General features: G+C 40.5%; 1 protein-coding gene across 7 annotated transcripts in view; it reads right to left on the bottom strand.

Moving 5' to 3' along the window:
- The window catches only part of SUGCT (succinyl-CoA:glutarate-CoA transferase), a 1,028,943-nt gene that overhangs the window by 310,272 nt on the left and 699,893 nt on the right, over nt 1-18,778 (bottom strand). Inside the window, exon 13 of one of the 7 annotated variants that reach the window (XM_045193173.3) lies at nt 10,179-10,613. The exons of the other annotated variants lie outside the window; for them this stretch is intronic. Coding sequence (XP_045049108.1) covers nt 10,488-10,613 — 126 coding nt within the window. The 3' untranslated portion in view covers nt 10,179-10,487. Of the gene's footprint in view, nt 1-10,178; nt 10,614-18,778 lie in introns of those variants that run through there. 7 annotated transcript variants of the gene reach the window in all.

Raw genomic sequence — 18,778 nt, 5'->3', positions numbered from 1 at the left:
TTCCACCCATAACAGCGAGGTAGTAATGCCTAAAAATAATCAGAAACAACTGAAATATGTGACAATAAGGAAATAGTCAAATTAGCATACATCTGTATAATCAAATATCAAAAACTTTCTAAGAATCAGATTGTGAATGAATAATTAATATGTCATAAATATTAGTGATGTGCTATAAAGTAAAAATACAGAACTATAAACAGTTAGATACATAAAATTATATAATGACCTCAAATAATCTATACACATATATACATAGAAAAAAATCTTAGAGACAGTACACTAAAATAGTAATAGTGTTTAACATTGATTAGTAGGATTAGAGGTGATTTCTATTCTCATGAAAATGTGCTATACTTTCAATATTTTCTTATACTTAAAATATTTTTTAGACTTTCACAGTCAGGTGCATTACAATTTCTTTTGTAATATTTTTTGTTTGGTTTTTATTTATTTATTTATTTATTTATTTATTTATTTATTGTTCAATTACAGTTGTCTGCATTTTCTCCCCGCCCCTCCAACCCACCCCAGTCAATCCCACCTCCCTCCTCCACCTCCACCCAACCCCTTGATTTTGTCCATGTGTCCTTTATAGTAGTTCCTGAAAACCTCTCTCCCCACTCTCCTCTGGCTATTGTTAGATTGTTCTTAACTTCAATGTCTCTGGATATATTTTGTTTCCTTTTTTCTTTTGTTGATTATTTTCCAGTTAAAGGTGAGATCATAGTCCCTCACCACCTGGCTTATTTCACTTAGCATAATGCTCTCCAGTTCCACCCACGCTGTTGCAAAGGGTATAAGCTCCTTCTTTCTCTCTGCTACATAGAATTCCATTCTGTAAATGTACCATAGTTTTGGGATCCACTCATTTACTGATGGGCACTTAGGTTGCTTCCAGTACTCGGCTATTGTAAATTTTGCTGCTATGAACATTGGGGTGCATAGGTTCTCTTGAATAGGTATTTCAGGGCTCTTAGGATATAATCCCAGCAGCAGAATTGCTGGGTCAAAGGGCAGTTCCATTTTTAGTTTTCTGAGTAAATTCCACACTGTTTTCCACAGTGGCCTCACCAGTCTGCATTCCCACCAACAGTGCACTAGGGTTCCCTTTTCTCCACATCATCTCCAACATTTGTTTGTTGATTTGTTTATGTTGGCCACTGTGAGTGGTGTGAGATGGTACCTCATTGTGGTTTTAATTTGCATCTCTCTGATGGCTAGTGATGCTGAACATCTTTTCATATATCTCTGGGCTCTCTGTATGTCTTCCTTGGAGAAGTGTCTGTTCAAGTCCTTTGCCCATTTTGTAATTGGGTTGTTTGTCTTCCTGGAGGGGAGTCGGGGAGTCGTGTGAGTTCTTTGTATATTTTGGAAATCAGGCCCTTGCCTGAGGTATCATTGGCAAATGTGTTTTCCCATACTGTTGGTTCTTTTTTCATTTTAATGCTGTTTTCTTTAGTCATGAAGAAGCTTTTTATTTTGATGAGGTCCCATTTGTTTATTCTTTCCTTTATGTCCCTTGCTTTAGGGGACATGTCTGTGAGGATGTTGCTGCGTGGAATATCTGAGATTTTCCTGCCAATGTTTTCCTCTGGGACTTTTATGGTGTTGGGACTTATATTTAAGTCTTTTATCCACCTTGAATTTATTTGTGTGTATGGTGTAAGTTGGTGATCGAGGTTCATTTTATTGCATGTAGCTGTCCAGATCTCCCAACACCATTTGTTGAAAAGGCTATTTTGATCCATTTTATGCTTCTTCTTCCTTTCTCAAATATTAACTGTTCATAGAGACTTGGGTTTATTTCTGGGCTTTCTGTTCCATTGGTCTATGTGCCTGTTTTTATGCCATTACCAGGCTTTTTTGATTACAGTGGCCTTGTAATACACTTGGATATCAGGTGTTGTGATCCCTCCTGCTTTGTTCTTCTTTCTCAAAATTGCTGCAGCTATTCAGGGTCATTTATGGTTCCTTATAAATTTCTGAAATGTTTGTTCTATATCTGTGAAATATGTCATGGGTACTTTAATAGGGATTGCACTGAATCTATAAATCACTTTGGGTAGTATGGCCATTTTGATGATGTTAATTCTTCCAATCCATTAGCATGGTACATGCTTCCATTTGTGTCTTCCTTAATTTCTTTCTTCAGTGTTGTGTAGTTTTCTGAGTACAGGTCTTTCACCTCCTTGGTTAGGTTTATTCCTAGGTACTTGACTTTTCCTGTTGTTGTATCAAATGGGATTTTTTTTTCCTGATTTCTCTTTCTGATGTTTCATTGTTGGTGTACAGGAATGCCTTTGATTTCTGAGTACTGGCTTTGTATCTGGCTATTCACTTATTAGGTCGAGTAGTTTTTTGGTGGAGTCTATAGGATTTTCCATGTACACTATCATGTCATCTGGAATTAGTGACAGTTTCATTTCCTCCTTTCCAATTTGGATGCCTTTTATTTCTTTTTCTTGTCTGATTGCTGTGGCTCGGACTTCCAATACTATGTTGAATAGGAGTGATGAGAGAGGGCATCCTTGTCTTGTTCCTGATCTTAGTGGGAAAGCTCTAAGTTTTGTCCATTGAGTATGATGTTGGCTGTAGCTCTCTCATATATGGCCTTTATTATGTTGAGGAATGCTCCTTCTATTCGCACTTTGCTAAGTGTTTTTATCATAAATTGGTGCTGTACCTTATCAAATGCTTTTTCCTCATCTATTGATACAATCATGTGATTTTTGTCTTTGCTTTTTTTTATGTGTTCTATTATGTTTATTGATTTGTGAATATTGTACCATCCTTGCATCCCTGGGATAAAACCCACTTGCTCATAGTGTATGATCTTTTTAATGTATTGCTGGATATGTTTGCCAACATTTTGTTGAGGATAACCAATGATTTGAACTTAATATCTGATAGTTGACTTGCCTCTTTTTCATTTAGCATTGTTTCTGAGGCTTCCTCCTTTACTTTCATTTGGGGCTTGTTTCTTTGTCTTCCAATTACTTATGAGACTCTTCTTGTTAGCCTCTGCTTCTTAAGTTGCTCTGCCTGACCCCCTGGGTTTTTGGTATAAACTTCCATGGTAGAATACCTATAAGATTTAATGGTACAGTCTCCTTGATCTCCTGATCTTCCTGATCTTGGGCTGTGGTTTATTTTGGCTCTGTGTATGTCTTTGGTTTTTGGTTCTTGTTGGGTCTTTCTTTGGTGGGTCTTTCCCACCAGCTGGTTATCTGAGGGTCAGTCTGTCCCCCACCTCTTCTTTTCTGTTGTGCAGGCGTGGACAGGTTGTGTTGGAGCTGGTTCTTCCATGTGTACAAGGTTGTGAGGCTTTTCTCGTGCTCTTGTTCAGTTGTTTTTTCTGAATAATTTCTTCACTATTTAGTTGTATTTCCAGATAGGTTCTGGGTAGTTAGTGTGACTTCCACTCCCTCCTTCACCTTCTTCTGTTCTTAGCTGTTGGTGGTTCCTTTGTTGGTGGGTTTCCTCTTCCAGGAGGTATTCTGGTATTCACAGCTTCTACCTACTCTTTTTCATGGTAGGTTGTAGGGGGAAAGCGAAATAATTTAAGAGAGCAGGAGTGTATTCTATGATATTTAAAGTACCAGCCCTTAGAGAAGAAATAGGAGATCCTTTGGATATATATAGTGATAATCGTGATAATTCATCCACCTAGCCACTTTTTTGAAAGGGTGGAAAGAAGATAAGATACTTTGTTGAGGGGGGAGGAAGGATTGTGAGTTGGATCTAGACAGCTGTGAGCTTGTGGGAGGTTAAATTATTTGGTACAGTGAGAGTAAAGGGTAGAAAATAGGTGTAATGTGTGAGAGAATATATTTAACCACAGCAGTAATAAAGTTCAGGAAACAGTGAAGTGGGCTGAGATCTGGGAGAAGTTCTGTGCAGTATTTATAGATGTATGGAACAGCTATTATTTGCAATAGTAATGGAGCAACAATCATATGACAGAATCTATGTGATCTGGATTACTAGAATAGGGAGTATGGGCCCTAGAGTAGTATGCTAATGGAACCCAAGTGAAGTGAAAGACAGTTAATTAACAATACACTGTGAGAGAGAGAACAACGGGAAACCAATGAAACAATGCAAATTAACCAGTCAAGTGAAGATGACTAAACAGAAAGATACAAAAATACTAATAAAATGAGTGATGTAAGAATAATGAAAAATAATAATAATATTACAAATGTACAATATCTTGCAAGTTCTCTGGAGTAGCAAAGTGAAATCTGTTTCACTGTCTCAGCTGTTGGGATGCCCCAAACTTTGGTCTTTTCAGAATTCCAGGTTTTATTGTCTCACTTGTTGGGATTTAAAAACAAAAAAAAAAAAACCGGAAGGAAGAAGATATATAAAGGGAGAGAAAGAATGAGTAGAAAAGAAAGAAGGAATGAGAGGAAGTAGTTGTTAAAAAAAAGAAAAAATAATAATAAGGAATTACTTTAAGAAAAATTTAAAAAAGAAAACAAGCCTGCTGGCTTCAAACTGGCCAAGCCAGTTTTGTTCATCTTTTTGTCTGCAGCCAACTCAGGAGGCTAACCCAGCTCTTCTCCATCTGGACCAGCACTCAGGCAGCCTCTGGCCCAGTTCTCCAAAGGCCCCCTGGACCCACAGGTTTAGGCACTCACCCTCCTCAGGGATATGGGTCTGTGCACTCGGGGGCTTCCTTGATTTGCACTCTCCCCAGTGCCTATGGTCTCAGTTTCCTCCGAGGTGAGGTGCAGACACCCCCTGGTCAGTGCACACACTCCTGGGTCACACACCCCCACCCACCCAGGTGCAGAGGAGAGTGGAGCTGTTGCTGCAGGGGAATTCCCCAAAGTGCCCCGCCCACGGTCTTTTTCTTTTTCGTAAAATCCTCCCACTCAAACCTGCAGCTCCCTCTGTACAAGGAAGGTCTGTCCTCTCACACAGCCCACCTCTGGAGCTAGTCCGGGACTGTCCAGGTCAGGGCCCCACACGGCCCAACTCTCAACTGTCCCCAGCTGGCGCCCACAGTCTCCGTGGGTTTACCACTTCATTCTTATTCCCCTACCTGCGACTTCAAGCAACCAGGTCTCGGTGGTTTTCAAGCCTTGTTTGGCAGGGGAGGGAGCTGTTAGCTTGACTCTCTCCTAGGGGTCCTGAGGCAGGCCCGGCAGGTGTGGGCCTGGGACTGCAGTCACCTTGTTCCCCAGCGCTGGTCCCAGGGACTTTTTGTCCTGAAGCAATCTCCTTACCATCTGTTTTTTCAGTGTCCTCTATACTTTTTGGTCTCCTATCTTCATAAACGCTAGGGTACTGTTGGCTGTTCACTTTGTTGCTCAGTAGATGGAGTAGGTGTTTCACCAGTGTGCAGGGGGAAGTGGACTCCACTCCTACCTATCTCGCCACCCTCTCTTTCCCTCTCTACAATTTTATTTACAACAATAAAAGTAAAGTATATTTTTTAAAACTACCTTCTAAGGGTTATGGATATGCTCGTGTGTTTCTTGAAGGAATTTAATACAGTTTGAGGAATATATGGGAATTGGGATAGTTGTAAATTTACATGTAATACTGAGATCACACACCAATAATCTAGCTTTACAGTCAGGATCTGCTACCTTCCAGCTGCATCAACCTGAAATACATGGACATCTAGTATCCAGATGGAGATGAACTGAGGTGCAGGGTCTGCTTGAGATGAAAATATTAAAGTTGGTCAGTGTGAGAACTTTCCAGACCCAGTGAGGCAGTTCCCACTTAGACTACAGCTTTGGTGTGAACCCCAACTTGACTGGCTGATAGTAACAACTGAACTTCCCATCTACTCCTCCTCACCAAGATGGAGACCCTGCAGCAGAATCAGTTCTACCCTTAGATCCTGCAGTCTCATCTGTCTGACATCCAAGGAGAAATGATCTAAAGACTCTCTGCCAGGCTTTTAGATCCCAGATCTGCCTCCTGTGATTGGAATCCAGCCTGCACTGGACCATGCACTTGTATTTTAATTGAGTCTTAGTGGAAAGGCAGTGTCTCTCCACAGAAGACAAATCAATGTTTTAGGGAGGTGGGGTAGAAAAAATCTTGGGATAGATAGCCTTTTTTGTGTTCTACTGAACAGGTGTTTGCTCATGTCACATGAATTGAGGAGTATACAAAAAAGGTATCCCTTAGAGCCTTACTCTCATATCCACTTAGATTCTGCGCTTTGCACAAAATTGTTCCTTCCACCCCACACACCATCCCAGAAGACAGAAGAGATCCACAGCCAACAACACCAGGCTCAAGAGTTCTTCTGGAACTGTTCTTTCACTTGCATTCTAGATCAGTGACTCCCTGGTCTTTTCCAGCTCCCTGAGTGGTGGGAGGGCATTTTAGGAAGAGCAGTCAATAGGAAGGCAGAGGGTTAAACTGCAGTTTGTTTTGGAGCCATCAGCAGTTCAGTGTCCCTCTATACTAAGGTAGAGGCTGACTAATAGATGGAAAAGAACAGGACACAGCATCTGACAATGCAGAACAGCAGCACTGGTGTTTCAAATCAATGTTGTCTCACATGTGTTCCAGTGGATTAAGAGTCCTGCATCCACTAACATAGTCTGCTGTAGTACATTTCAAAAGCCAACAGGAATGGAACACTTTTATAGACAGCACAAAGAGGGAAAGAGCAGGAGAACCATTTTGAAATTTATCATGCTTTTCTTTTTAAGAAAAGTTGAGGTAGAAACACAGCAACCATGCAGTTGAGGTGCAGACAGCCCACAAAGGGACTCTGGTGGATACCTTGAACCGGTGTGAGGAGGCCAAGGGCCACATGTGGTCTGACCCATAGGGGGACATAATGAAACAAAGGAATGACAGGAGTGTCTTCTTGGAGCTGCAAACTTCATGTTAAACTACAAGGTTCCCTGGAATCTGGAAACTGTCAGACACTTCAGCTTATGATGGAACAGAGGAGAGACCCTGAGATTAAAGAGTTGGGCATGTCTGAGCACAGAAAGCTGTGGTTGAGCTGCCTGCTCTTGTCAACTGGAACTGAACTCCTTGTATGGTTTCTTGAGATCAACAAACATGGCTCTAGGTAGTAGTAGAAGAAGAAGGAGGAGGAGGAGGAGGAGGAGAAGGAGGAGAAGGAGAAGAAGGAGGAGGAGGAGGAGGAGAAGTAGGAGGAGCAGGAGGAGGACAAAGGAAGATGATAGCTTTCTTTTAAAAAAACAGATCTGTCTATGGTAATTCACAGAGCTGTGAATTAAACTGAACTGCAGAGACAATGTGAAGAAAAGCACAGTACAAGGACAGAAGAGTATAATCCATAGTGAGAGTGGTTTATCAATCCAATAAGCAATCATTGTGTGCCAGCTGTAGGCATGATCCAGGGCAAGAGAGTCAGTAAGGGGAGAAGAGACGTGTAAGAGGATGGGTCTTAGCCTAGACATGGAAGGTGCTGTTATACAGGATAAGAGGTCTACAGAGGGTGTCCTCTCCATACTGGAGAAATTAAGAATTAACAGTCAGGGAATAAGGATTTAGTTTGTTGGTGTGTCTACAAAGAAACTTCCTGCACCTCTTCCCAATCCTAAAGTTTTAGAACTTACTGAAAAATGGATGCAGGGGTCACATAGGGGTCAATCAGCTTCATTACTAGTAAAGATGGATCAGAGAATGTGGCTAGTACCAGAGGTCACAGTCAGGTGCAGGTTTTCTCTGAGGCAGAGTCACAGACTGCCCTATGCTAGTTCTACCAGTGGGAAAGAACACGCCCTGTCTGTAGGCAAACCAGGCTTACAGAAAACCCAGAGGGGCTAAACATACAAAGTCAGTTACTTTCCTTCAATTAGGCACTCCTTTCCTTTAAAAGGAGGCTGAAAGAAAGGCTGAAAGTTTCCTCCTTCCCCAGTGCTCCAGAAGGACAAATGTTTTTATTTTATGGGCCTCTGTAGAGATGCCCGGAAAAGAAAATTATTTTCCTTTGTGCGGGCATACACTGTCAGATTGTAAATTTGGATATTTAGAGGAAGAATTCTAATTCCTCAATGAGCTAGAAGGCCTAAAGATCATTTAGTACAATGGTATTCAATTTTTTTCTTTTAGTTGTGACCTCTTTATTGAAATATAAAACACAAATGACAGAGCTGTTCTGGCTAAAAGGAGCAAAATGTAACAGAGATGAAAAGCCCAAGCTTGACCTATGAGGATGTCCCTTCCATACCTAGAAGCTACCCAAAGGCAACTCAGAAGAACCCTAGAACTTTACACTATAGTTTCTAAGCCTCTGAAATGGCCCTACTGTGCTGGAACCATGCTAATCAAAGAAGTTATGTGACTACCCATATTGTGCAGCAGAGTCAGTGGTAGAGATGGAGATACCAGAATCCATCATGGTGTCAAGGGCTTGAAAGCAACACAGAGCTTCATCTCACTTGGAAGAGACCTATATTAATATCTGGTCTCATTTCTTTTTCTACTACCACAGACCCCACCTAGTAATGTCCATAGGTACCTAACCAGGAGCTGACTGAAAAGTGTTATCAGAAAGGGCTGTGAATCCCTATAAGTGTCATTCCATCTGATACAGATCTTTACAAAAGAGTAAGTAACTATTACCAGGATGATTTAGCCAAGAAAAGGGGATAAACTAGTAGAACTTTCAAGGTGTGACTCCAGCACTATAATTTGGATAATGTGCCTTTCTCTCTTTTCCACAGAGATCAGTCAATGTTTGGCACCATGGGCAGCTGCTAGTTAGAATGGACTGTCCTCACTACCACTCTAACCTTTCACAAGAAAGGCATGGTGGACAGGGTGTTTCTTCACCAGAAGGGTAAAACTGATTTGGCAAGTGAAGACAGAACCAGGTTGAATCATATGAAATCAAATGAAACAAAAGTCCTGGGTCATATGTTTTTGTAAACCAGAAAAGGCCAAATATTGACTCTTTTATGCTGCAACATGTATTTCACTGTCCTAATTGGTCCCTACAAACTTGGACCTTCCAGTATTCTAGATAACATACTTGGTTCACATTGATCCCTGATTTTGCTTCTTAAATTGGGACAGGGGCCAGAAACAATGGTGTGACCTTGTGTAGGTCTACTAAGGGCAACTGAGCATGTCCCAGGCATTATCTCCATAACACTGGTTCCTATACATGGCCTGCCTTCCCCCACCCTCAGTTCATGCCCACACACCTGCATCATACAGAGACTACACAGATACCACCAACTGATATAATACTGATTGCTAAATGATTATGATACAGAACAATTTTCACTTCTGTCAGAGGTCACAAGAGAGTGAGGAACCAGAGTTTAGTATCTGTGCATTTAATCACTTACCTTTCCCAAGAACATTATCAGAAGTATGTACAAACATACTTATTTCTAGTATCACTCTCATAATTATATCCGGGTACAATCCCTGCAAAGCACACACATTGTTTAAAAAGCCTCTCTGTGTCATGGGAAGTCATGTGGTCACATGTTGGCAAGCCAGAATATCACTATGATTAAACTTACTTTACAAAATAAAGTGAGGGTAAAAACCAGGGGAAGGGAAATTCAAACATCAAACAGCATTGATGGGTTTATCATCATTGTGCTACATTACAGGGTGACCTCTGCAGACTAGAAATTGGGTTACATCAACAAACCTTTCACTTTAAAGTATGAGATGAAAGAGTGCCTCCCCTTACATTTTGCAGTATTACTGGCTCAGGTTTAAAGAAAGTATATAGCCAGGTACCCATGTCACATTTCAATCTGTGATATTGACATGGATGTAAAAACCCAAGCCTTTGAAACTGAGCCTTTCATATGTTGAACAAAAACCTGAAATGCACTCTGTTGCAAAGACCCGAAGGACAGAAGGTAAAATGATAAAGGGGAAGCCTTAACATATGGAACATTGATGAATTCTTTTGCCATGGGCCATAACACAAGTCTACTAAAGTAGAGCTTTTTTCAGATAATTGACATTGGTTTGTTTGTTTTTCTTCAATATCAAGGCTTACCTGCCTATGTAAAGTCAGTGATGTGTTGCCACAGTGAGGAAAAGTATTTAAGAGAACCAGACTGAAGATTGGTTCAATTATAGGACCCCAATTCCACCCTACCAAATAGCACTGTCTTATCATTTATTTTAGCAAAACTGATTCCTCTGTTGCCTCGGCAAACTCCCAAGTAACCAGTGAGGAGCTGAAATATTGAATGCAAGCTTTGCTAAGCCTTTACAAATCATCTTGCCTGTAATTTAAATTTTCAGTCTTGTATTTTTGATCTAAAGTTAACAGATACCACGCCATATAACCATCCTCTGGTTTAATCAGTAGGTATGTATATAGGAAATGGAGGGACTATAGAGAGAGAATTTCTCAACATCCCATTAATCATTTTAGACAAGGTCCTGAAATTCTTCCCAGTCATGACCTTCAGGTTAAGGCAGAAGAAGGGTAAGAGTTATATCACAAAGGGCATTTGAACTTCTTATAAACAAGGATAAAAGATGATCTGCTAATATCTGATGGTACAAAAACAAGTCTTCAATAGCAGAACACAAAAATGTCCTAGTACTTTTAAAGCTTTGAAAATATCTCCAGCTCCAGGTCCTTCTTTGGCATCTGGCCAGGCCCCGGTCCCCTGTACCAAGAAAAGAATCCCAAGATGAATTACCCTCCTAATTCTTCATAGTCTGGTTCATTTGGCAAAGGACCTAAACCTAACCACAATAGTAAAAAGAAAGGCTGAGATTCTACTATAAGATATACAAATCATGAAATGTATACAAGTAACAAAAACAGTTTCAGTATGACTTGATGAAAAGAATTTTGTGTTTTTGTATGGGTGTGTGTGTTTTTAACTTGGCATTCCAGTAATCTGAAACCACTGTTTAAGGTAGAAAATCATTTTTCAATCTCAGAAAACATTGTTACTAGTGGCCAAAAGTCAATCCATGTAATAAAAAATATTTGCTAATGCTGAACACCTGCATTTTATAGATAGCCTCTGAAGACAGCCGTACCTAAGTCTTCTAGTCTATTGATACAGCAGTCAAGGAAAAATACAAAACTGTAGATAAGAATGCTTGCTAAATTATCCATGCATGCATCTACACTAAGTCTAGGATATTTAATGGCGGATGCTGAGAGTCATTAGATACAATAAAGAGCAAACAAAATATGTCCAGGGTAAGGGTCCCAGCTTCTAGAAGCTTATATTTTGAGGTGGTAGGATACACAAATCAAAACATACTAAAGGTATAAACATATATCGTTTATGGAAGCCATGTGTAAATATTTATTTCAATTCCCATGGTTAGTTTTAGCTTTTTTGGTTTCATTGCTTAATTTTCTACTTATTGGGTTTAATGAAAAAAGACAGCCAACAGAAGTTTGAAGGAAGGGTTCCAATGATGGTCATAGGGAAAAGGTGTCAGGGGTTGGGTGGAGGTAAGCAAAGGGCAGGGGAAAAGAGGACATCCATAATAGTGTCACCCATAAAAAAAACTTAAAAAAAGAAGGTGCAAACATTGTTTCATATTCTTCTGAAAAGAAGAGTTTCTAGCAAGCATCTTAAGGACAGTCTGCACATTCTCACATACATATTCAACCACACTGATGCTGACTCTTCATGGCTTTTTCATTGCAGTCATCTCCTCTAACGAATTCAGTAAAGCTCAGGGACAGCTGATTTTAATATTATCATAACAGATAATAAAAACAATTTGATTAAAAATCTATTAAGCAGAATCCAAAATGACAGAGTAAGTGGAAGCTACACTAACCTCCTCCCAGGACCAATCTGGGATTACAATTAAATTGTAGATAAATCATCCTGTATAACCAACTGAACAGTACCTGCAAAGAAGCCTTATAACCATGAACAGACAGAAGAGACCACTTCACCACAACAGGACTGGTAGGGAGTACAGAGGAGGCGTGAGAGGGCTGACCATGCTTCCATGGATGGCAGCTATAGTTCCAGAAGGATAATTCAGCAGCCAGGGGTTCCCCCTGAGAAGTGTGGGGTCTAAATCCTAAGCTGAGCTCCCCAGCCTACAGCACCAGAGCCAGAAAATAACCCAGATAATACCCAGCTCTGAAAAGCAGCAGGATTCTGTCTTTTAAGAAGAGATGGCTGGAGATACAGAGAGCCTCTAAAGGGCCAAACCACATAATTTTGTTTGAAGCCATTTACCTTGGGCTCCAGGAGAGGTAGGGTAGAGTAGACTAGAGATGCCTGAGGAGAGTGAGGGCTTAGCGGCTCTGGGAATAGAATTGGAGGAATAGCCACCAGGATCCCAGTTATGAGTCATACCCCATACTGTAGAAACCATCTTTCTCAGGCAGAGCTCTCCCCTCCAAGTCTGAGAGGAAGCAGCAGCCCTACCCACAGAAATTATTTGGCCCCACTCTGTGGTGCTCAAGCCAGGCTGCTGATTATAGCTTGAAGCTATGTTGCTCATTAGATTAATAACTAAAGTGGATCTCTGGGAGCCCTATGAGACTTCAGCTGACCCTCCCCAGGGCCCAGTGCTGAAAAAGGCAGCCTTGCTATGTGGCCTGGTTCTTTCCCCACACAAATAAGCCCAGCAGAGGGAGCCACATGCTGTGGATCACTGATAGCTCCAAACAGGTTGACTATGGCCAGACACAAGCAGTGGCTGACAAAGGCCTACACCAGATTCTGGGCAGGTCTACTTAATACATAGGAAGTAATATAAAGAAGTAGCCAAAAGGGGAAGACAAAGAAACACACCCCAAATGAAAGACCAAGAGAATTCTCCAGAAGAAGATGAAATGGAGGCAAGCAATTTATCAGATAGAGAGCTTAATGATTATAAGGATACTCAACAGCATGAAAAAGACATAGAAACCATAAAAAAATACCAGTCAGAAATAAAAGAATGAAATATCTGAAATAAATAATACACTGCAAGGAATAAAGGACATGCTAGACGAGGAAGAGGGCCTAAGGAATGATTAGGAAGAAGAGGTAGAAAAGAAAACACTCAGGCAGAGCAGCAAAAAGAAAAAGGAATTTATAAAAATGTGGAGAGTTTAAGAAACATTTTGGACAACACAAAGCATAACAACATTTGCATCATGGGAATACCAGAAGGAGAAGACAGGGAGCAAGGGATCAAGACCTATTTGAAGAAATAATGACCAAAGACTTCTTTAGCCTGGTGAAGGATAAAGATACACTAGCCCAGGAAGCTCAGAGAGTCCCAAACAATTTGGACTCAAAGAGGCCTACACTGAGACACATCATAATTAAAATGACAACACTTAAAAACAAGAAGAGAATCCTAAAAGCTGCAAGAGAAAAGCAGGTAGTTACATGCAAGAGCATAGCAATGAGATTATCATTTGTTTTCTCAAAAGAAATATTTCAGGCCAAAAGGGAGTAGCATTAAATACTCAAGGTGATGAAAAGCAAGGACCTACAATCAAGCCCATTTTACCCAGGAAGGCTATCATTTAAAATTGAAGGAGAAATAAAGAGCTTCCCAGACAAGAAAAAGTAAAGGAATTTGTTAACACCAAACCAGTAGTGCAACAAATGTTAAAGGGCTTGCTTTAAGAAGCAGTAGAGAAAGAGAAAGAAAAAAAACAAAAACAAAAACAAAAGAGAGGAATATAGTCTAAGAATAAAATGGCACTAAATATATACCTATCGGTAATCACCGTAAATGTAAAGGGCTTAAATGCTCCAAGGAAAAGACAAAGAGTAGCTGAATGGATATAAAACAAGACCCACATACATGCTGGCTCCAAGAACCCACCTCAGATTGAAAGTATACGCACACAGAATCCTTGAAGATGGTGGCGAGATTGGTGGGAGCGGAGTCCACTTCTGCTGGCAAGAGTGAAATGCCTAGCTGGTCTGAGGAACAGAGTGAACAGTCAACGGTATTCCAGCATATATCAAGATCAGAGACCAAAAATTGTAGACGGCATTGAAAAATCAGATGGTAAGAAGAGTGCTTAAGGACAGTAAGGCCCCTGGGACCAATGTGGGGACCAGGGTGGCTGAAGCCCTGCATCCGGGGCCGCAGAGGTCTGCTGCAAGATTCTTGGGAGAGAGCCAGGCTGGGCTGTGTGAGAGGCCAGGTGCTTGTTTGGACCAGGGGGGCTTGAATAGGAGGAATTTCTTGAAAAGAAAAAGAGAAAATAGAGGCACTCAGTGGCTGTTTAGAGAATTCTCCACAGCAACTATGGGCTCTTGTGTCCGCCACTCCCTCAGTCTCTGCACTGTGAACACCAGATAAGCAGCCCCAGCACACACCTGAAGCCCAGGTCAGTATGCACCCTGATCAGTAGCCCGGCTGCCTGGGCGCACGGACCCAAAGCCCCCCAGTCAGTGTATACCCCAATCAGCAGCCTAGGCGCCCACACCTGAAGCCCCAGGTGGGTGCACACCCCAATCAACAGCCTGGCTCCCATGGGTGACCACACCTGAAGCACCAGGGACTGAACACTAACAGCAAAGAGCAAGAAGGTGGAGTGTGAGTTGCCCCTAATTTGTGAACATCAAGGGCAGCACAACTGGTGGACTAAAGGCCTAGGGGGGAGAAGAAGGACCCTGAGGAACTGGACTGGAGGCTGGACAACAGGGAAGAGTGTGGCTCAGGAAGGAAGAAAAGTGAAACAAATCCCTCAACCCACCCCCTCACGTTTCAAAGACAGGAAGACCAGCAGAACTGACCTGACGGGTTTAAAGCCAGCAGAAGACTTTTAATTGTTAATTCCTTCTTCCTTTGTGTCCTTCTTTCTTTTTTTACTCCTTCTTCTTTCCTTCCTTTAATTTTTAATTCCTTCTTCGTGCCTTCTTTTATTTATATTTTGATTTTAATTTTTGTTAAAATTCTTTCTTCTTTTCTTTCCTCCGATCTTTTTCATTCCTTTGTCCTTCTTTCCTTTCCTTTTCTATTCCTTTTTCCTTCCTTCCCTTTTGCTTTTCTTTTCTTTTCCCTCCTTTTCCCACAGGTGAGACAATAAAATCTGGAGCACTAAAAGACCAGAGTTAGACCCAAACAGGGGTCATCCCAATAACTGAGACAGTGAGACAAATTTCACTTTGCTACTCAAGAGAACTTGCAAGCTGGGGGTGGTGAACACCAGTACACCTGCTGGAAGAGGAAAACCACCAACAGATAACAACGGAAGAAGGTAAAGAAGGGGGTGGAACACACAATAACCGCAATCCAGGACTCATCTGGAAATACAACTAAATAGTGGAGAAATTACTGAGAACAAACATCAGGACAAGAGCAAGAGAGAAGCCTAAAAACCTGGTACACACAGAATAATCAGCTTCAACAAAAATTGTCCACATCTGCACAAAAGAATACAAGATGTGGTGGAAGGAATGACCCTCAATTAACAAGCTTTAGGGAAGGATCCATCAAAGAAAGACCCAACAACAATCAACCCCAAGGACATACAGCTAGCCAACATAAACGACAGCCCAAGACCAGAGAGCTCAGGAGATTAAGGAGACAGCACCACTGAATCCCACTGGCATTCTACCATACAAATTCATACCATAAACCCAAGGAGTCAGAAGAGATCAATTTAAAAAGCAGAGGCTAACAAGAAGAGTCTCACAATGAGAACACAAAGAAACAAGCCCCAAATGAAAGGAAAGGAGGATGCCTCAGAAAGAATGCTAAATGAAAAAGAGGCGAGTCAACTATCAGATACTGAGTTCAAAGCAATGGTTATCAAGAAGCTCATTGAGCTCACAGAGAATTACTGGAAACTACAGGAAAACTACAATGAACTCCCTGCAAGCTATATCAACATGAAAAAGGAAATAGAAACTATCAACAAGGGCCAAGAGGAAATGAAGAATACAATTTCTGAACTGAAGAACACAGTAGAAGGAATCAAAAGTAGAATTGATGAGGCAGAGGATTGGATCAGCGAACAGGAGGACAAAGTAGAAAAAAACACCCAGAAAGAGCAACAAGAGAAAAAGAGGCTCAGAAAGAATGAAGACGGGTTAAGGGAAACAAAGAATAACAAAAAATGTACTAATATCCGTATAATAGGGATATCAGAAGGAGAAGAAGAAGAGCAAGGAATAGAAAACTTGTTTGAAACAGTAAGGATGGAAAACTTCCCTAATTTGATGAGAGAAAAAGTCACACAAACATAGGAATCACAGAGAGTCCCAAGCAAGAGGAACCCAAAGAGGCCCACTACAAGACACATCATAATTAAAATGGCAAAATTCCAAGACAAAGAGACGATCTTAAAGGCAGCAAGGGAGAAACAGGAATTAACATACAAGGGAGCCCCAATAAGGTTAGTAACAGACTTCGCAATGGAAACGCCACAAGCCAGAAGAGAATGGCAAAAAATATTCCAAGTAATGAGAACCAGAGGCCTGCAACCAAGGCTACTTTACGCAGCAAGGCTCTCAATCAAGATAGAAGGCCAAATAAGGGGTTTCCCAGACAAAAGAAGTCTAAAAGAATACACCTCCACCAAACCAGCTCTGCAAGAAATGCTAAAGGGACTGCTTTAAGGAAAGGAATGAGAAGAGAGAGAAAGAGAAGAACGCAGCTACAAAAAATTGGCAAGAATAAGTACCTATCAATAATAACCTTAAATGTAAATGGATTAAATGCTCCAATCAAAAGACATAGAATAGCTGAATGGATAAGAAAGCATGACACACACATATACTGCCCACAAGAGACCCACTTCAGGACATAAGACCTACACAGACTGAAAGTGAAGGGCTGGAAACAAATATTCCAAGGAAATGGACAGGAAAAAAAAGCAGGGGTGGCAATACTCATATCAGACAAAATACACTTTAAAAAAAGGGCCATAAAGAGACCCAGATGGTCACTTCATAATACTCAAAGGAAGAATCCACCAAGAAGACATAAACATTGTAAATATATATGCTCCCAACATAGGAGCACCCAAATACATAAAGAAAATCTTGGAGGACTTCAAGAAAGATATTGACAGCAACACAATTATAGTAGGGGATTTCAATACCCAACTGTCAACGATGGACAGAACTTCTAAACAAAATATCAACAAAGATTTTTTGACCTTGAACAAGGCCTTGGATGAAATGGACTTAACTGATATATATAGAGCCTTTCATCCCAAAGAAGCAAAATACACATTCTTTTCAAATGCATATGGAACATTTTCAAAGATAGACCACATGATAGGACACAAAGCAAGCCTCAACAAATTCAAGAAAATTGAAATCATATCAAGCATTTTCTCTGATCACAAGGGACTGAAACTAGAAACCAACCACTAAGGCAAAACCCCCAAACACTCAAAATCATGGAGATTGAATAGCATGCTATTAAACAATGATGGATCAAGAACAAGATTAGGGAAGAAATCAAAAACTTTCTAGAAACAAATGAAAATGAACTTAAAACAATTCAAAACTTATGGGACACAGCAAAGGCAGTCCTGAGAGGGAAGTTCATAGCCATACAGGCCTACCTTAAAAAGATAGAAACATTTCAAACAAACAACCTAACCCTACGCCTACAAGAATCGAGGAACAACAACAAGGAAAACCTAGAGCAACCACAAAGAAGTAAATAACCAAGATCAGAGCAGAATTAAATGACATAGAGACTAAAAGCACAATTCTAAGGATCAATGAATCCAGGAGCTGGTTCTTTGAAAAGATAAACAAAATCGACAAGCCTTTAAGTAGGCTCATCAAGAAAAAAAGAGAGAGGATCCAAATAAGCACAGAAATGAAAGAGGAGAGATTACAACTGATACCACAGAAATACAAAGGATTGTAAGAAATTACTACAAAGAACTGTATGCCAAGAAATTTGAAAACCTAGGTAAAATGAACAAATTTCTAGAAAAATATAATGTTCCAAAACTGAATGAAGAAGAAGCAGAAAACCTGAACAGACCAATAACAGCAGAGGAAATTGAAGCAGTCATCAAAAAACTCCCAACACACAAAAGCCCTGGACCAGATGGTTTCACAGGAGAATTCTACAAAGCATTTAAGGAAGAGCTAACCCCTATGCTTCACAGACTATTCGAAAAAATCCAAAATGATGGAAGACTCCCAAACTCTTTTTATGAAGCCAGCATCATCCTAATCCCAAAACCAGATAAAGACACAATGAAGAAAGATAACTTCAGGCCAATATCTCTGATGAATATAGACACTAAAATTCTCAACAAAATATTGGCAAACCGCATCCAGCAATACATTAAAAAGATCATCCACCATGATCAAGTGGGATTCATCCCAGGGATGCAAAGGATGGAACAATATTTGCAAATCAATAAACATAATACATCACATCAACAACAGCAAAGACAAAAATCACATGATCGTATCAATAGATGAGGAAAAAGCATTTGATACGGTACAGCACCCATTTCTGATAAAAACACTCAGCAAAGTGGGAATAGAGGGAGCATTCCTCAACATAATAAAGGCCATATATGAGAGACCTACAGCCAACATCATGTTCAATGGACAAAAACTTAGAGCTTTTCCACTAAGATTAGGAACAAGACAAGGATGCCCTCTCTCACCACTCCTATTCAACATATTATTGGAAGTCCTAGCCACAGCAATCAGACAAGAAAAAGCAATAAAAGGCATCCAAATTGGAAAGGAGGAAATGAAACTGTCACTGTTTGCAGATGACATGATAGTGTACATGGAAAATCCTATAGACTCCACCAAAAAACTACTTGACCTAATAAATGAATTCGGCAAAACAGCTGGATACAAAGTTAATACTCAGAAATCAAAGGTATTCCTGTACA

This window comes from Desmodus rotundus, chromosome 6, assembly GCF_022682495.2.
Source record: "Desmodus rotundus isolate HL8 chromosome 6, HLdesRot8A.1, whole genome shotgun sequence".
NCBI lineage: Eukaryota > Metazoa > Chordata > Mammalia > Chiroptera > Phyllostomidae > Desmodus > Desmodus rotundus.
Note: the sequence above shows the minus strand (reverse complement) of the source record. Positions and strands in the feature narration are given on the sequence as shown.